This window comes from Camponotus vicinus, unplaced genomic scaffold (genome assembly GCF_025532165.1).
Source record: "Camponotus vicinus isolate PSW18456_S1 unplaced genomic scaffold, iyCamVici1.0 SCAF_12, whole genome shotgun sequence".
In the NCBI taxonomy this organism is placed as follows: Eukaryota; Metazoa; Arthropoda; class Insecta; order Hymenoptera; family Formicidae; genus Camponotus; species Camponotus vicinus.
The window spans coordinates 4,159,736-4,181,267 of NW_028141948.1; the positions used below are offsets into that span (position 1 = coordinate 4,159,736).

At 30.3% G+C, this 21,532-nt stretch overlaps 1 protein-coding gene and 1 non-coding gene across 3 annotated transcripts in view; both read left to right on the forward strand.

Annotated features, from left to right (window-relative positions):
* The first annotated feature begins 7,395 nt into the window (after window positions 1–7,395).
* On the forward strand, window positions 7,396–7,468 carry Trnaf-gaa (transfer RNA phenylalanine (anticodon GAA)). The gene has a single exon. It is a non-coding gene; the product is annotated as a tRNA-Phe (tRNA).
* A 2,277-nt stretch (window positions 7,469–9,745) lies between these two features.
* The window catches only part of LOC145962956 (uncharacterized), a 176,882-nt gene continuing 165,095 nt past the window's right edge, over window positions 9,746–21,532 (forward strand). For both annotated transcript variants that reach the window (XM_083084480.1, XM_083084482.1), the window contains exon 1: window positions 9,746–10,130. In XM_083084480.1, the coding sequence (XP_082940606.1) occupies window positions 10,061–10,130 (70 nt within the window). In that variant the 5' untranslated portion in view covers window positions 9,746–10,060. The remainder of the gene's footprint in view (window positions 10,131–21,532) is intronic.

Genomic DNA, 21,532 nt, shown 5'->3' on the forward strand with positions numbered 1-21,532 from the left:
TTTTCCTATGAACATGGGTCCACAAATGAACCTCCCTCCGAGCTAGAGGCCCCTAAAGTTTGGGGAAAAAATTGAAAATTGGCTGATTTCAGAAAAAAAAATGTTTTGACGTTACCTATCACCCTCTCTTGAGAGATAAATAAATTTGCGTTGCGGGTGTTTGGTCAATTTCACACATTTTCAAATTTTAGCTCGGAGGGAGGTTCATTTGCGGACCCATGTTCATAAGAAAAAAAAGTCTTATTTTGACCTCTAGGATACGCTCCTAAAGTTTAGTGCATCATTTCAGATACACCCTGTATACAGGGTGACCCATTTTAACTTAGGCAGCCAAATAACTCGAAAAATAAGATAGAGAAAAATGTTTTAGACAAAAGTTGTATGGTTTCGAGGGGGCCATAAGATGGTATCATTGGTTTGACCTTGAAGAGTCATTTGAAGGTCACGTGAAGGTCACTTCAATTTTTTTAAATGGAACATCCTATATATTTTTGTACATTCTTGTAGCTCATCTCGAGAGCTTTCCAAAACACTATAATTAAGTACATTTTCGTTAAGTACTTTTTGAGTTATGAGGCTTGAAATAATTTCTTAATTTTACATAAACCGTAAAATATCTTGTAAAATATTCATTTTTCGATTACCTTACCTTAATAGTTTTATGTACAAAATAATGAGAGGAATCAATTGGTGTAAAGAAAACACATAGTTGTTTCGAAGAAAAAATATGTAATTTGCAATTAACAATTCCATATTTTTTCTTAAAAACAACTATGTGTTTTCTTTACACCAATTGATTCCTCTCATTATTTTGTACATAAAAGTATTAAGGTAAGATAATCGAAAAATGAATATTTTACAAGATATTTTACGGTTTATGTAAAATTAAGAAATTATTTCAAGCATCATAACTCAAAAAGTACTTAACGGAAAGGTACTTAATTATAGTGTTTTGGAAAGCTCTCGAAATAAACTACAAGAATGTACAAAAATATATAGGGTATTCCATTTAAAAAAATTGAAGTGACCTTCACGTGACCTTCAAATGACTCTTCAAGGTCAAACCAATGATACCATCTTATGGCCCCCTCGAAACCATACAACTTTTGTCTAAAACATTTTTCTCTATCTTGCTTATTTTTCGAGTTATTTGGCTGCCTAAGTTAAAATGGGTCACCTTGTATATACAGGGTGATCCATTTTAATTAACGCACGCAATTATTTCGGAAACAAAGCATTTTAGAGAAGAATGTTTCAGACAAAAGTTTTATGGTTTCAAGGGAGCCATAAGATGGTATCATTGGTTTGACACTGAAGAGTCATTTGAAGGTCACGTGAAGGTCACTTCAATTTTTTTAAATGGAACACCCTATATATTTTTGGACGCTCTTGTAGCTTATCTCGAGAGCTTTCCAAAACACTATAATTAAGTACCTTTTCGTTAAGTACTTTTTGAGTTATGAGGCTTGAAATAATTTCTTAATTTTACATAAACCGTAAAATATCTTGTAAAATATTCATTTTTCGATTATCTTACCTTAATACTTTTACGTACAAAATAATGAGAGGAATCAATTGGTCTAAAGAAAACACATAGTTGTTTTGAAGAAAAAATATGTAATTTGCAATTAACAATTCCATATTTTTTCTTAAAAACAACTATGTGTTTTCTTTACACCAATTGATTCCTCTCATTATTTTGTACGTAAAAGTATTAAGGTAACATAATCGAAAAATGAATATTTTACAAGATATTTTACGGTTTATGTAAAATTAAGAAATTATTTCAAGCCTCATAACTCAAAAAGTACTTAAGAAAAAGGTACTTAATTATAGTGTTTTGGAAAGTTCTCGAGATAAGCTACAAGAATATGCAATGACAAATAGTAGGTTCCATTTAAGAAATTGAAGGTGACCTTCATGTGACCTTCAAATAACTCTTCAAGGTCAAACCAATGATACCATCTTATGGCCCCCTCGAAACCATAAAACTTTTGTCTGAAACATTTTTCTCTAAAATGCTTTGTTTCCGAAATAATTGCGTGCGTTCATTAAAATGGCTCACCCTGTATATATATATATATATATATATATATATATATATATATATTGATATTATTGTTATTATACATATACCTTTATATGTTAATATAACAAACTATCCAGGTAGCATACGGTCGTTTTATATACGTTTCTTAAACGTATCCAATATTTTTTAACCGTAAAGCATTAATAAGAAACGTTCCTATAGAAACGCTTTTAGAACCATAGGAAATGTATTTTTCACGTTTCTATTGGCAAAATAAAAATTAATTTTTATTAATTTCAAATTAATTTTATACTATATATGTACATATACATATACATATGTACATACATATACATATACATACGGGAACATATACATAGGGGAAGAGCCTTCGCCGCGCGCCTACACACTCATCGCTCCTCCCCTCCCCAATCACCATTTCGCCGCGCGCCGCCATTATGTTACAGTGAGACCGCCTTCACCGCCATGCACTTCTAGCCACGCGCATTGGCCGATTTTCTTTAATTTATTTCTCGTTAATTATTGCGAGTATTGCATAACTGTACAAGACTTTTCTTCTAATTTTGAGCCAACCTTAATTTTTTAAAGTCATGCTCACTTTCATGACACCCTGTATATATATATATATATATATATATATATATATATATATATATATATATATAATTATTATGAAAACTATATTAATTTCTATTTACAAGTATATGAATAAGATTACTAAGAATCAGTATTTTATTGATCTCTAGTAGAAACGCTTATTTTTTGTTACTTTATCTTATATCTCATTAATTATAGTTAGTGGAAGTAAAATTTCACCGCAAAATCAGTAATCGCTAGTTCGTTTGTTTACCGCTACGGTGCGCTATTTTTCTCGTACTTAAGTTTTAGTCATGAGGATTATATAAAGCTTGCAAGAGACGACAGATAAAATTAAAAGTATCACTTCGATTTAATTTCTGATACAATCTCAATAGAGGAATTTCAGATATTAAATCGATTTTATAAGTCGGACTAGAGATGGGCAAAACGGTTCACTTCAGTGAGTGTTTCAGAGTCGGTTCGCTCTCTTAAGTGAATTGATTCTTTTATACGATTCATCGGTTCCTTATAAATAAATAATTATTTTTTATTTTTTTAAATTTATTAATTTATTCATAATGTTAATTTATACATAATGTTAATTTATTATAATTTTTATTATTAATAATATATTAATTATAATAATGTTAATTTATTATAATAAAAATTATAATAATTTAACATTATGTTGCACAACTAAAATTTGATTTATTTTTTTTGTTGTTAATCGGCTCCTTTTTTCATTACAAATTTATCCCGCTTTAGAAAATATTCTTTCACATGGGACCGAAGTTGCAGGGATGCAGAGCCTTTTGAGCATCATTTTATATAAATTTGGGTATAGATTTTTTCTTGCTTCCCACCAAATTAGAGGTTCATTTGTCCTGGTAACGTGGAGTTCGGCCAAATATTTGTCTAACTCTATAATTGCTGCAGTAGAGGGGTTGTGCATTCCTTGTAGGTGGTTTATTGTGGTATCAAATTCTTCCCAAACTGAGGTTGTCGAAGATGTCATCAAAAAAGAATGGACTGGTTGGGAATATTGGGACAAAGACTGTGGAGATTCCTGGCTAGTGCAAGCTCTAATTTTCGCTATTAGATTCTGATATGTTGCCTGAAACTTGTTTTCATCTCCGAAGCCCTGTTTTTTTAATCTGGGATTTAAGAATATCGATTGGGCAATTAAATCATTTCCTTCTCTCCCCCCAAATCGGTTTGCCAAACCTTCTATTAACCTCTCACCTAAATTTTTTATCATTGACTGTAACGTATTATTCTCTAAATATGTTTTCTTTTTTCTGATCATTACTCTAGAGAGAACGGAAGTCTTTGATAGAGAAACATTTTTTTCTGACGATACTTCTATCGTAATTTCGTTAAATATCCGTAATATATTTATACAGTGCTCCATTAGGTCCCAGTCCTCTGGTTGCAAAGTATTCTTATATCCTAACAATGCCAAAGCAGAAATAATAGGTTCCTTATTTAAAAAAAAAAACGATCAAACATATCAAAAGTGGAGTTCCACCGAGTAGATACATCCTATTTCAATTTTAAATGATCTTTATTTAAGTTATTTTGCATCTCATGCAGTTTTGCCAAAGCGAAGCTACTTTGTTTGAAATATTGTACAATGCTTTTGGTCTTTTCGACTAAATCTTTAATGTTTTTGTCAATAGCATCTTGTACAACGAGATTCAATGAATGAGCAAAACAAGAAATATGTCTTAATTTTAAAATATTAACAGCAGATTTTATATTAGCTGCGTTGTCTGTCACCACTGCACAAATTTTAAAATCTATATTGAATTTTTTTAAGACTGTGTCAATCCATTGAGAAATATTCAAACCAGTATGCCTATCGCTAAATTCTGAACATTCTAACAAATATGATTTAAGATGTGTATTTGAATCCAAATAATGAGCAGTAAGAGCATAAAAACTGATATTATTAATATTTGTCCAACCGTCGCACGTTAAACAAACGGCTTGTGAGTCGACTAATTGGCTAGTTAGTTTATTTAAAATCTCACTATATATGGAAGGCAATAAAGAATTGGACAATGTTTTACGACTAGGTAAACTATAACTAGGGCACAAAAGTTTGATAAACTTCTTAAATTCTTCATCTTCTACTTTTGAAAATGGATGAAACTCCTTGCATACCATTATTAATAATTGAGTGTCAATAGATTTGCTTTTACTTAACGGTATAGGTTTAATAATATCAACAAATCTACTCATTGAATACTGTGGCTGAACTAAATTTGGGGGTGAAGAAGTAACAGGGCTAATCGGAGATGAAAATTCAAATCTTGATTGTGAAGATCCAGGAATTGGAATAGAGGCAATAGAGCATGATCTAGCGCTACGAGGTCTAGGATTAGATGAATCTGGCTGGGAAATAATAGTTCGTACTTCGGAATTTTCGCTAGATTCAGTTGAAACCGAGGGAGATCGCGAACGACGACCTGCTGAATCACATGAATCTTCCCGCAAGAATGGTACAGTGGAATGTTTACTTTTCAAATGCCTCTTGAGATTTCCAGTAGATGATCCTCCAGGCATCGATATCGTCATTTGACAATAATTACATTGTCCTTTTCCATCTGTTTTAGCAAAATGATACCAAATATTGCTAGTGCCTCAGGGTAAAGACATTTTAATCTAAAAAAATTTATTAGAAAATAAAACATCATTGGTTAATATTATCATAAAGCTATTACATTTTAAAATTTATACTAAATATTAGAAAAATATACATAGATATAATAGTGCAAATTATAATTTTAACCTAAAATTGCCAGTGCATACTCATATTATTTATATATACTTACTTAGATACTTGATTTAGATGTAAAAAAACAAACGAAAATAGTTGAAGAATCGTTGTTTAGTGGGTGAAACTAGTGAGTTGTCGAGTTAAAATCAAAATAAAATTCCAGAAAAGAGAGCGAAAACTGTTCTGAATAGTTCTGAACTGATTTAAGAGAACGATATAAGAAATGAGAGGGAATCCTCTTAGTTCAGGGTAGGTCGACGCGATAGCCAATAAAAAGTTGGATCGAGATCAATTTTGAAGCGCGAAAGTTATGTATGAAAATGCGGCAATTTGATTGGCTATCGTGTCATCTCTCGACACATGTAGTGTCTCTAGATTCTAGGGACACTATGTCAGAAGCTCTCTCTGTGGACTCTAGAATCGAATTACTGAAAATTCCAGTAGAGTGCACTACTGAACCGAAAAACCGCAGTTTCTTTTTTATAGACCCGTTTCCGAGCGCTCTTTGATGTGAATCGATTCAATTGAACGGTTCGCGAACCATCTGCCCATCTCTAAGTCGGACATGTTCGGCGAATAAACGAAAATGATCTGTTCATTATATATTAAAGATGTAAAATAAATCATCATCTATTTAACATTCATGTTCTAATATGCATGTAAATATAAATAAAATTTTTAATTTTATACGAAGTAGATAAATTAATATTACTAATTAAAACAGTCCAATATTATTAATTCTTTTAGTGAAATATTATTGATTTACAGTGCTATAATAACTTATAACTGCATATCAACTGTATATCAGTAACTCTGTTTACTGTTTTCAGTGATAATATACTGATTCATTTTTAGAGAGTGTGTATGAATCCATTATTTTATTAATTCCATAACAAAACAAACGTTTAACGAATAAAAGAAAAAAATGTATTTTAAACTTATTTTAAATATTTTTTAAACTTTTTTTTATTAGAAAAGAAACGTATCTCTTAACGTTCTTCAAGTGGACATTTTAACCATTCAGAAACGTTTTTAAGAGTCGGTTATAAAACGTTTCGAAGAAACATTTGTGAAACGTTTTTGAAACGAATATGTGCTACCTGGGTATATTTCGCTCTGCTTTTGTAAATTACTTCTTACTTCGCTAATTAAACAATTTCTCCTTAAATCGCAATTATAAATTAAGTACATATAGTTTTCTGTAAGTAACTTTCCATGTAAGTAAATTTTATACATTTTTACAATGTGTATCCATTTTACAATGTGTATCATTATTGATCAATAAGTAATCAGTTGATGTTGGAAGGATTCGAAAAAATATCGAAAGAAATTTCGAATGCAATGTAATGATGTATAAATTTCCAGAATTAAAGTTATTTTATTGAGATATCATTTATATATGATAATTTTTCTTTTTATGTATGTATAATATTTCTCATAAATAATAAGAAATCTATGATAATATCAAAATATAATAATAAATATATATATAAATATAATAATAATAAAAATTTAATGTTAAATTGGTTAGTTTTAGTTTTAAAAGCTGTTGGAGAAGAGATTAAAAATTAAATTTCTTAAAAAAATTAGTAACTTTAATACACTTATGTACTATATTGTATAAAATAAAATTTTACAATTGTATGATGCGTATAATTTTTATTAATATCAATGTCTTGTGTATATACATACACATATATTCGGCTGTCCTGAATTTAAATGTTAAAACTTCGAGAGCGTGTGACAGATCGATAAACTAAAAAAAAGTTCTTTAAAGATTTGTTCGTTTTTACTGCTATACGTTCAAAGTATTGACATTTAAATTTAGGACATTATATATATATATATATATATATATATATATATATATATATATATATGTGTGTGTGAGTGTGTGTGTGTGTGTGTGTGTGTATGTGTGTGTGAAATTATTGCAATTACAAAATATACATTTTCAGAGCGTTAACGATTATCCCTAGCATAAGCCGAAATAGCTCAGTTGGGAGAGCGTTAGACTGAAGATCTAAATGTCCTCGGTTCAATCCCGGGTTTCGGCAGCGACATGTTTTTTTGTACATTAAAAGAGTATGCCACTTACAATAGACCAGGTTGCATCAACAGTATTTTGTTGATTTAAGCGAAATTTGAATATGATCTATATTTTTATATGATCTTTATTTTTCTTTCTAAATAAATAAAGACAAACATATATTTAAGTTTCATTTAAAGTCAAAATAATGTTGGTACCATCGATTCTTCGTAAATAGGGATTGTAAAAAACAACAATATATTTTTCGTAAATGAATTGTTAAGAGTTTTATTAGATTTAACAGTACGCACATCTTTTTTTTGTTTCTTTCTTTGGCAAGACCAGAATGCATTTTTAGAATTTACATAAAATAATTAATTTGTATGTGAATGTATGAGAGAGAGAGAGAGAGAGAGAGAGAGAGAGAGAGAGAGAGAGAGAAATTGTTCTAGTTTAAAAGAAGAATTTAAAGTTAGCATCAGATTCTCCCTCTTTCTCTCTCTCTCCACCTCTCTCTATGTGTGCATGCGTGTTTGTGTGTGTGTGTGTGTGTGTGTTTACTTGCAATTCAATAATAGTATAAAAATATCTGATTTGTCAAATTTGACGAATTTTCATCCAGATTAGTTACGAATTACAAATGAATCGCGAATATGTGCATAATTTGACGTTAACATAAGAGACGCAATTATTTTAAATTAATTGTTTTTTAAAAATTCTTCAATTCTTTTCCTTTCAATTGCCAAAACTTGTTGTAAATACGCGCTTGCGCGATAAAAATCTGCTGTTCGAAAAATATAGGTAACAAATTTTAAGATATATATTACTGAAAAGCGCATTCATAGTGGGGAGTACTGAATTAAGTGAAGAGGATAGCAAATGAGTGATATACGAGTTGTCCTCCATTTTAACTCATATATCGTAACATCTCAAAAATAATATGCATTTTCAAAAAAAAAATTTCAAATAAAAATTGTAGGGTTTGGAGGGGAGAAAAAGATAGGAATATTAGTTTGATCTTGGATGTAAATGTTAAGACCATATAAAGATCAATAGTTTTTTTTAAATGGAATTACCTTACTTGTTTATATAAATCGATTCTTCATTTAAAAAAACTTGACTTTGTCCATTTAAAAAACTAGACTGATCTTCACATGATCTTAGCATTTACATCCAAGATTAAACTAATATCTTTATCTTTTTCCCTCCAAATCCTACTAACTTTTATTTCTAACATTTTCTTTTTGAAAATGCATTATTTTCAAAAAAAATTCTTCAAATAAAAGTTGTAGGATTTGAAGGGAAAAAAAGAGATATTACGATGCCTAAGTTAAAATGAAATAGCCTATATACTAAACTATATCTCATTCGTACACTAACAAACTATGGATCATAATATCGATATAGTATTGAACGGAACATGAGACCGAAATCGTGTTGACAGATATAAAAAGAGACAAGACGATGAAGGTAGTAGCGGCTCATGGAGCTATGGAACCATGAGGTATTTCAAAATTTTATATATCATCTATGTCTAATCTCCTGTCACGTTTTGCACAATAAACAAGCAGAAACATATTAATTATTTGTATATAATATTACTTTATGCTGTTTGCATATAGTATATATATATATATTAATAAAAGTTAAGAATGTTTTTAACTTATAAGAATACGGTATAAAGAATACTTATAAGAATACTATTTTCTTTTTCCCTCGACAAAACCAATGAAGAGAAATTAGAATGAGAGATCTGTTCCCTCATCTACTTCTCTTTTTCTAGATCTCTCAACACGAAAAATCAAAGAAATCTTGTCGCATGCTCCGTCCAGTACTAATTGTCGATGGTGCATAACATACAATTATATTGAAGTTATTTTGAACACAGTATAGCAACACTGGATGTGGCAACGTTTAGGCTGGTATTACATTTGTCGACAAATCTTTTAAACATTAATTAGCTGCAGAATAGAAAATTTCTAGACTCAAAAAATTTCTATTCTGCAGTCAATCAATATGCTTAAAAAGTTTGTCGTATGACAAATATAATAGTTTTACTCTATTACGGATAAAGGCTTCTCTGTCACACGTATCACGAGGACTCTATACTTTCTCCACGACTCGGCAACAGCATAAGTAGAAGAAAGATGAAGACAGAGGTAGGAAATGTGCAGTCTACTAGTATATGGTCTAAAGTAGAAACGCGATGGCAGGCAACAGCTCCGTCATGCGCATTCGCATGACGTTGGCGCAAGCGTGATGTCCGTGCAACATACTGCGAACGAGGTTCGTCGCTCACGGCGATTGATAGTGATTGGTCACTCTCAGTCAAGTTCTGATGTGCGCAACGTAAACATGTTGAATGTCGTTCAGTGGCTGCGCTGGCGGCCGCGTGTATTTATATAGGGTAAAATTTAGGGAGCTGCGTACTCATCGCGACGTTGATCGAAAAGCTCGTTTCACCAGACGTTCACCAAGTGTCAATATAAGAAAGGCGTAAGACGAAGAACGCGCGTCTGATAGTCTTCTTTCACAGTGGTCGCGGTAAGCCGTCGTGACACGACGTTCACGTGTATTCTAGCTTGATTGACCGGTACATCCAATCCCAACCTCCGGAATAATGAGACTTCCGCGGATGTTGCTCGTTGTTGCATACCTGCTGCGCTGTCACATCGCTCGTTCGACAGCCGGTGAGTAACTATATGAGTATATATTACAAAACTGTTTAAATCCTCTCGTTTTCTATAATTATTGTAGAATCAGAAAATACCTCCATATGTTCTTTTTCTCTTTTATTATTATATTTAAGATGTATCTAAAACATATGTAGGTTTGTATTAGTAGGAGTATTTTAAATCTTATTTTTGATCGTACAACAAATGTGTGTAACATAAAAAGAAATGTTTATAAAATCTTTTTGTCTTTATATGCGAATATTGAGAGGTATAATATTTTAAGAGAAGAGAGATTAAAACCTCTCTCTCTCTCTCTCTCTCTCTCTCTCTCTCTCTCTCTCTCTTTCTGTCTTATCTATTTTTTGTTACTTAAAAGTTAAAAATTAAATAATAAATAATTTAAGTAATAAATTAAATATTTTAAATAAATTAAATAATAAATCAAATAATAAATTAAATAATAAATTAAATAATTAAATAATATTTTTAACTTTAAAAGTAATAATCTTAAATATATCCAAGAAATTTTCTTCTTATAAAATACATTTAAACACACACATATACACACACACATATATATATAATTCATAATTTATTAAATTAATACATTTTTATTTTATTTATGGTAATGCAATATCATATTATTGTGTTTATTATATTTATATATTTATATAGTTATATATTTTATTAGCATACAGTTATATATATTATTATTTATCTATTATTATATAATATATTAATTTAAAAAAAAAGAAACTGCGATAATTAAATATCGGCATAAAGTTATTGATATTTTCAATATTTCAACTTTAAAATATCAGTGAACTTCAAAGAAAAAATATCGATAATAGAATATAATATGTTATAACATTACTTTACTTCCTACGGAATAATCGACGAAATTCGGCGCGGATTATACGACATTTCTGCGCGTCGTAGATAAGGTGCTTAACATTACTCCATGGTATATTTTCAGTAATCGCGATACATAAATCCGCTTATGAATTTGCAATAATCACAGCATATTCGAGTATTCTCGATTGGGAATTTCTATGACTTTATTTGCTCAATTCTTGCTCATGTGTTATATGCAGAAGACTTTTTTTGTATGTACGCACGCCCGCACGCACACATGCCCAGCTTACATTCCTTATTTATTATAGAATTTTTAAAAATTGCTCAGAAAAATAGATTTGTCATAAAAAACTTTTGGCTAAAAAATATTGGTAAAACCGCATTTAAATTAATGTTATATTTTTCTATAATAAATAGTGAGAGAGAGAGAGAGAGAGAGAGAGAGAGAGAGAGAGAGAGAGAATGAAAAATATAAGATTTTATCGAAATAACAATACAAACATAGCAATAAAACATAAAATAGAATTTTTATCTACTTATATTATTCCCAATAGAAGAAAATTTTATATTTATCATCTATATTTTAATCTATTATATTTTTATTATTTATTATAGAAAAATAACATAATAAATGCAGTTTTCAATATTTCAATATTTTTTATTTAAAAAATTTTTATGTGTGCGTGCATGCATGTGTGCTTCTTATGAAATTTTTTACAATTTTGTAAAAAAACTATTATAAATTTATACATTGAAAATTTGGTATTATATGGTAAGGAATTTATTGGTATTTATTGATTAACAAATAACTGATTTAATTAAGTTATTTTTTTCGCAAGAGAAAATAGATCTAACTTGAAAAATTTTCGAAATAAATTTTTAATATTAATAAGCATGCAAACATTTACATCTTTGCAACATTTTTTTTATTTGTGCTAGTTATGTGCGATAAAATATCCAGAAAAGAATGTTTATATTTAATATAATTGATATCTAGGTTTTATTCACGTAATAATAATAATGATAATGATAATAGTGATAATAATAATGCACATTTATATTTATACATATATGCATACGTGCGACTTATATGTGTATCTCAATTAATGTGATCGGGAAAATTGCTTAACGAACAGAAAAAAGTAAACAACGAATCCCCACTTTCTCACATTCCTTTTTTGTTTTTTTATTTTCCTCTCAATAACAGGATAGCCATTCGAGGATTCTTTTGACATCACGCAAACAATAATTCTTCGTTAGCAAAGTGTTTGTTAAAGCGTTATTAATTCATCGAATCAATTACGTTGTTTTATCTGTATTTTCTTTTATCTCTTGCTGTTGTCGAACAAAATTAATCACAAGATAACATGGTTCATAATTAATAGGTGTTGATTTAACATAATTATTATGTTTAACATAATTATTATTATCATATTATTAATATGACATTGATTAACTTGTATTGTCAATCAAGCCTATTCATATACATTAGAAGATTCTGTTCATAAATTGTCATAATCCAATTTAATATACATCTAGTATATATCTTAATTTAATATATATTTAGTATATATCTTAATTTGATCTATGGTAGAAGATAAGAAAAGATCAGCAATAAAAATGATTTTCACGATAAATATTATACTAAATAATTTTACTAAAAATAAAAGTTAAGTAAAAATAAAAGTCGAATATCCAATCTAAATAATAATTAATTAGATATGATACAAATACTAAAATTTAATTCATTTTCTGATTTGATTGATTTAGTTTTACATAATGAATGAGTTTATAGTTACACATTTACTAATTTATAAGTTAAAGGAGAATTTATACACTGCATGTTTTGTAGAAGTTTTATATATTACATTATTAATTATATTACATTATAAAAAAACTGATTTATTTCAATGCATATAGGAAAAAAAATTATGTAATATTTTCGCACTTATTTCTGACATAATAATTCTACAATAGTAGTTCAGTTTGACATAATAGTTCTACAATAAAGTACAGCTATATTAATAAAAATATTATATATAATAAAATATAATAAAATATTATATATAATAATACATAATTATATATAATTATATAATATATAATAATTTTTAAAAATATTATTAGCATAGAAGTAAATCATAGATAAAAAAGAGAAACTGTTATTAATTTCAGAATCGAGTCTACACTTTTATATGTATCGATCATGATTTAATCTAGGAGAGGGATTTAGTTTTCTTTAATAAAAATAATTTTTCTTCCCTCTTTTGAACAATTGTAGTATGTATCTATAAACCGGAAATCAGAGAGATCTAAAAAAATAATTTTCGGAAAGAGTAAAATCTCTATGAATTTGGCATCTTTATCACGAAAAACCGGATTCGAATATAATGCATAATTAAGTGCTAATTTATTATTATAAGCGTGAATTTGTTCTCCTATTCACTAATTTAAAATGATATTACAGATGGGGATGCGATAGGCCATTAAACTAACATTCTTACTTCCGAAAAACATGTATGGAGAGTCGTAAATCGAAAAATAAATACACCACAATTTGTTGTGAATTAATAACTCAAAATTTTTAAATAGATTTTTAAAATATTAAATTTTTAAAGGTACACTAACACGACATATTATATACACCTATAAAAGTAAAATCACTAAAAATAAGTAGTTAACAATATCAGTTTGTTATAAAATTGTTTCCTGTATTAAACGCTCCCGAAATAAATCATTTCTGAATTTATTGCTTACAATTTATTAAAGAAATCGATCTGAATGAGTGGCGGTACTAATTTGCCTTCAAGAATAAAGTACAAGAGTAAAGAACGTAATTAGTTGCTGTTATTATTTCAGTTTTAAAATGCTTTCCTAATTTGTGTTGCTCTCAAAATATGATATGGAATATAATGTGGGATTATTGTTCAATGTTTGACTTATTAATTAATTAATATACTTTATTCTTATAAAATCTATAACCAAGTTAGCACCGATACTCGTTGGGATCAATTTCTCTAAATGTTGAGCAACAAATTCGATATTATATACCCTGAGAGCAAATTAAGGAAACATTTTAAGACCGAAATAATAATAGCAACCAATTGTATATACAGGGTGTCCCATTTTAAAAGTTCCACCCTCATAACTTTTCAGGATCAACGTTTGAAGGAAAACGACTCGGATAAAAGTTGTAGGGAACAAAGGGGGCTATGTAATAGTGACCTTGGATTCGACATTAAAGGTCATTTTCAAGGTCATTTGAAGGTCAACTTCCATTTTTCAAATGGGAACCCCTATTTTCTATTACTTATTCTTGTAGCTTATCTCGAGAGCTTTCCAAAACACTAATAAAGTATTTCTTCATTCAGTACTTTTCGAGTTATGAGGCTTGAAATAATTTCTTAATTTTATATAAACCATAAAATATCTAGTAAAATATTCATTTTTCGATTTTCTTACCTTAATACTTTTATGTACAAAATAATGAGAGGAATCAATTGGTGTAAAGAAAACATACTCTCGAGATAAGCTACAAGAATAAGTAATAAAAAATAGGGGTTCCTATTTAAAAAACGGAAGTTGACCTTCAAATGACCTTGAAAATGACCTTTAATGTCGAATCCAAGGTCACTATTAGATAGCCCCCTTTGTTCCCTACAACTTTTATCCGAGTCGTTTTCCTTTAAACGTTGATCCTGAAAAGTTATGAGGGTGGAACTTTTAAAATAAGACACCCTGTATATACAGGGTGATTCAAAATAACCTAATTGTCCTTAAAATGACACATTCTTGAGTCAATTCTAAGATTTTTCCTTTGGCAAAATTTCGTCCGACGCTTAGTTTTTGAATTATTAAAAGAAGTAATTAACTTATGACGGGTCGGATACAAGAGGCAGGCAAGGGTGGCGCGATTCACCGTCAGACGCGGGTGCTTACGCGGGGCGCCTGCTGCGATCACCTGATCGCTACAGACATACACATGCGAATCCATACATTCTCATTCTCTCTCTCTCTCTCTCTCTCTCTCTCTCATTCTCTCTCTCTCTCTCTCTGCCTCTCTCTCTGCTTCTCTCTCTGCCTCTCTCTCTCCCTCCCTCACTCTCTCTCTCTCTCATTTGCTTACTTTAACTCATTATTATTCTTACTTAAATTATTATTTACTTTTTATTATTATACATTTTCGCTTTAATTGTTATTATTTTAAATTAGTTTTTTTTTTTACGAGAGAGGGGAAAATGCATTTTATGCATACTCACCGGGCGCAGTGTTGGCAGGCGGGTCAGGTTTTTCGCGCATGCGCGACAGTAGTGGCGGCTAACCAGCGATGTACCACATGTGGAAGATTTGGCGGGCTCGAGGAAAATTACTTGGCATACAGACATAGTTAAGTGAGACACAGTTTATTAAAAGTTTTGTGATATTTAATAAATAGTCGGGAGTTATTCGTATAGTGTATGATAAAAATGTGTGTTGTTGATCACCCGAAACAATTTTCTAAGAGAAAATTTTTTTCGGCCGACCAGTGGCACACCTTTTTGCCTGTATTAGATACTTCATTGAGGCCTCGTTTGCTGCGCATGCGCGAAAAACCTGACCCGTCTGCCAACACTGACCGGGCGGTCCGGTGAGTTATGTAGGACTCGAGTACCAAGTCGAATTACCAACTCGGTACTCCCTACCCACTAAAAACCCCTCTCTTTCGCGAATTTTCTCTAACACTGTTTATTTGACATCCCGAAATCTGTTTTCACACAATACCAAAGAATAGTTATTATTACCTTGTTCGATGTATTGCTGTAATTCCTTGAGAAATGAATTTTCCGATAGAGCGTACTTTCACTCAAATTGAACGTAGATATCACGTTCTAAAGGACAGAGATCCACACTAAATAATTAATCGAAAGTTCTTTTTTCTTTTATAAACTGTATTCTTTTATAAACTTCAATATAATCACATTCATTCACTCACTCGATAAGACGAGAAATTTACCAATGTCTCTATTACTAATCACTATCAATCACTGTCGAATAATCACTGTTGGCAATTAAAAACCACTCGATTAAAGAAAGACACGCGCACATACGTTATTACACGACGCGACGATGCGACAACGCGACGATATTTACCCGGCGACAGCAAACAGTTTTTGGTTATGGTAGGTTACGATAGGTTAAGGTACTAACAGCGCTGTCGAACGTGAACATGTGTTTGATTGAAGACGCGACAATTTAGCATATAATATTATTATCATATGATATTTATACATCGTATATTTGTTTTAAAATTAATTAGAACAAATAAATGTTTAATACTTTCACTATTAATGTTAAATATTATTTATTCTTAATACTAAATATTATTATTAAATATTCTTAAATATTATTATTAATATTAAATATTTATTTATTATTATTAAATAGTATTATTAATATTAAATATTTATTTATTATTATTAAATATTATTATTAATATTAAATATATTTATTTTTTATTATTAAGTATTTATTAAACTATTATCTGATTGAAAATCGATAATCATATGAAAATAATATGAAAAAATATCATTAAATTCTGACGTTCCAATCTCTCTTGGTTTTTTCTTATGGTTTTAAAAACGAAAGAAAATATTCCAAATGTTCAAAAATATTGGTCGCTCTGAAAAGAGCGAATTGTTTCTGATCGCCCTAAAAAGGGCGGATTAATTTAGAAATCATAGTAGGTGCTTGAAATGGCCCCCATCCATCCTAACGCAAGCTCTCATGCGTTTTAATAAATTTTCTTGGACATTCTCCATTACGTCTTCTTCGATAGACCATAATGGCATATCGTAATCTTGTTTCTAAATCTTCAATGTCTTCAGGGAGCGTTTTATAAATTTTTTCTTTGCAATATCCCCAAAGATCAATTTGAGTGAAAGTACGATCTATCCGAAAATTCATTTCTCAAGGAATTACAGCAATACATCGAACAAGGTAATAATAACTATTCTTTAGTGTTGTGTGAAAACAGATTTCGGGATGTCAAATAAACAGTGTTAGAGAAAATTCGCGAAAGAGAGGGGTTTTTAGTGGGTAGGGAGTACCGAGTTGGTAATTCGACTTGGTACTCGAGTGCCACATAACTCACCGGACCGCCCGGTGAGTATGCATAAAATGCATTTTCCCCTCTCTCGTAAAAAAAAAAAAAACTAATTTAAAATAATAATAACAATTAAAGCGAAAATGTATAATAATAAAAAGTAAATAATAATTTAAGTAAGAATAATAATGAGTTAAAGTAAGCAAATGAGAGAGAGAGAGTGAGGGAGGGAGAGAGAGAGGCAGAGAGAGAGAGAGAGAGAGAGAGAATGAGAATGTATGGATTCGCAAGTGTATGTCTGTAGCGATCAGGTGATCGCAGCAGGTGCCCCGCGTAAACACCCGCGTCTGACGGTGAATCGCGCCACCCTTGCCTGCCTCTTGTATCCGACCCGTCATAAGTTAATTACTTCTTTTAATAATTCAAAAACTAAGCGTCGGACGAAATTTTGCCAAAGGAAAAATCGTCTTAGAATTGATTCAAGAATGTGTCATTTTAAGGAAAATTAGGTTATTTTGAATCACCCTGTATAAAGTAACTGAAAAAGCGCCCACGGAGCAAATAGCGTTATTTCTGATTAAAAATCGAGTCGAAAAGTCCTGAACCATTTTTTTCTATAATGCTTAATAAAGCGGTAATTATTGAGTAAAGTTGCGCAATAAGCACCGACCTTTAGCCTTTTTGTCGAAATTTTTTTTAAGGAACCGCTTTTGACAGAAGAAATATGATTTTTAATGCAAAATAAAATTTTTCACATTATTGCAACGCATAAGAATATTGCACGATAGCGGCATAACATAGCGCCGTAGCGGCGGAGCGCTCACGCACACTACCAAGCGCGCGGATAAACTACTGACGTGCGCCCGTCTAAAGCTCGGTGCTTATTGGCGCAACTTTACTCAATAATTACCGCTTTATTAAGCATTATAAAAGAAAATGGTTCAGACTTTTCGACTCGATTTTTAATTAGTAATAACGCTATTTGCTCCGTGGGCGCTTTTTCAGTTACACCCTGTATATATATATATATATATATATATATATATATATATATAAAAGTTATAAATTATAAGATATCCTGCTGCACTAACAAACACATGATAAAATCGAAAAAACGTCGCGCGAAACTGTTTTTTTTCGGCTGAATAGTGCAGCTTTGTGGTAGAAGTATCTTCAATGCGTATATAATAATGCGATAAATCTGTTTTGTAGAAGATATAATTCGCCGAGAATAAGAAGCGCGATATAAGGATAATTTAATGGCCGTGAAGGCGATGGGTCGAAAGTAAGTTCCTATGGTCGATTGTGCAGTTTATGCGAGGAACTATAGAAATGTAGACATATGAAAAAATAAAATGCATTAAAAAGAATTTATTGACAATGAAGAAAAGTGATTCATTTTTTAAATAATAAAGTACTTCAGTATGGCAAGTATAAATTTTTTTTCAAGAATACTTATTTCTTGTAAAGTATTATGTCGATCATTATATATTTATTAGAAATAGGGGATTCTTTTATATTATAAAAACATAAGAAATATAAAGGATATTTCATATATATATATATATATATATGTATATACACATACATACATATATACAGGGTGTATCCTAAAAAGTGGGAAGTATTGCAATGGTGGATTCAGGACACAAAAATAAGAGAAAAAGTTCATATAAACATATGTCCGATATGACCGACTTCAGTCGAGAAGCTAGACGTTATTTGGATGAACGGTTTCTTGGTAGATGGATAGACCGTGCTGGTCCTATTGCCTGGCCAGGTCGCTCTCCAGACCTGAATCCACTCCATTATTACTTATGAGGGCATCTAAAATCTATTGTTTACAAAACATTCATTGACAACGTCGAGATACTTCGTCAACGTGTTGAAGATAGTTGCCGGGAAATTTGAGCAATACCCGGAATTTTTGAAAAAGTCAGACAATCTATGATGAGACGTGTTGAAGCCTGTATTCAAGTTAGAGGTAGTCATTTTGAGCACTTCCTGTTACCTTAACTATCTTAATTCTGTTGAAAAATGAAAGAAGTTATAACTTGAAAACAAGATCATATCGGACATATGTTTATATGAATTTTTTCTCTTATTTTTGTGTCCTGAATCCACCATTGCAATACTTCCCACTTTTTAGGATACACTCTGCATATACAGGGTGACCCATTTTAACTTAGGCAGCCAAATAACTCGAAAAATAAGCAAGATAGAGAAAAATGTTTTAGACAAAAGTTGTATGGTTTCGAGGGGGCCATAAGATGGTATCATTGGTTTGACCTTGAAGAGTCATTTGAAGGTCACGTGAAGGTCACTTCAATTTTTTTAAATGGAATACCCTATATATTTTTGTACATTCTTGTAGCTTATTTCGAGAGCTTTCCAAAACACTATAATTAAGTACCTTTCCATTAAGTACTTTTGAGTTATGATGCTTGAAATAATTTCTTAATTTTACATAAACCGTAAAATATCTTGTAAAATATTCATTTTTCGATTATCTTACCTTAATACTTTTATGTACAAAATAATGAGAGGAATCAATTGGTGTAAAGAAAACACATAGTTGTTTGGAAGAAAAAATATGTAATTTGCAATTAACATTAATTTCCCCTTATTATTTTGTACATAAAAGTATTAAGGTAAGATAATCGAAAAATGAATATTTTACAAGATATTTTACGGTTTATGTAAAATTAAGAAATGATTTCAAGTCTCATAACTCGGAAAGTACTTAATGAAAACTAACATAATTATAGTGTTTTGGAAAGCTCTCGAGATGAGCTACAAGAATATGCAAAAGCATATAGGATGTCCCATTTAAAAAGTTGGAGGTGACCTTCACGTGACCTTCAGGTGACTCTTCAAGGTCAAACTAATGGCACCATCTTATGTCCTCCTCGAAACCATATAACTTTTGTATGAAACATTTTTCTGTATCTCTCTTAGTTTTCCAGATATCTGTCTGGGGCGATTAAAATGCCCCACCCTGTATAGTATATATATATACAGGATGGGGCATTTTAATCGCCCCAGGCGGATATCTGGAAAACTAAGAGAGATACAGAAAAATGTTTCATACAAAAGTTATATGGTTTCATTACACCCTATATATATATATATATAGGGTGTAGCTGAAAAAGCGCCCACGGAGCAAATAACGTTATTCCTGATTAAAAATCGAGTCAAAAGGTCCTGAACCATTTTTTTCTATAATGCTTAATAAAGCAATAAATAATTATTGAGTAAAGTTGCGCCAATAAGCACCGACCTTTAGCCTCCTTGTCGAAATTTTTTTTAAGGAAACGCTTTTGACGGAAGAAATATGATTTTTAATGCAAATTAAAGTTTTTCACATTATTACAACCCATAAGAATATTGCACGATAGCGGCATAACATAGCTCCGAAATGGCGCACAGTGGATCGAAGACTAACAAATAGCGGACGTTCATTTAAAAATTTAAATTTAAATTTTTACATTTATATTTATAAATTTTGACAGTAAATTAGTTGAAGATTATTGAAATAATTTTATTTATCTAGAATATTTTCGTATTTCGTATGTAAATATATTATAAATTTAGTTGTTGTACCAAATGTGATTTTTAAGACTTTCTTTGTATTCTTTCAAATTGCTCTATTGTTAATATCTTTCTAATAATCCAATAGAGATACTTTCTATGTTATGATGCATATTTTGAGGTAATAAAAATGACAAAAATAATTTTATAATATTTCTTGAAAATATTGGAATAATTTTTAATTTTAGATAAAAAATATAAATTATTCAATTACTATCAGCTTCTACAAAAATGTTTAAAAGTGTTAGAATTTTCCATGATTTTAAAGTATTCAAGGATAGTTCTACTTCATTTCTAAACAAAATTTAAATGCCGCTAGGTGCCGCTTTGCAAAATACATGAGATTTTCCGAATGGTACTCTAGTCTAAACTCAAAATTAGACAAAAGATTGCAATTTTATTTTCCGAAAGACATTCGAAAACTTTATTAAGAAACATAAAATTGTTTTTTCATTATTTTTCCCAAGAAAGAGAAAAATAATAAAGAACAATTTTACTTATCAAATCCAAGTTATCAGATTTCTTTAGCGTTACCCAGGATGCACCACGAGGAGGTAAAATCTGATAAGCATCCCGTATGTGCGTGTGTGTATGTGTCACAACAGAGATAAGAACCCTACGGTTCGTCACTCCCGCAGTATTTATGGACTCCGAATCCTCTCTGTTGTGTGTACGTATGTGAGCGTGCCTGTGTAAAAGTATTAATTATTTTAAAAGTTGTAATGTTTCAGGAAACATCTCTTGTTTATTTTTTGCATCCAATTTTGATCGAAGACTCGAAATAACAGGGTCGGAAGTTATTAAGAGATGATGTAAAATATCTTCATTAGTAGCTATTCTGTTTATCTTGCGAGAATGTATTTCTCTATATTTTCTAAATTCCTTATTC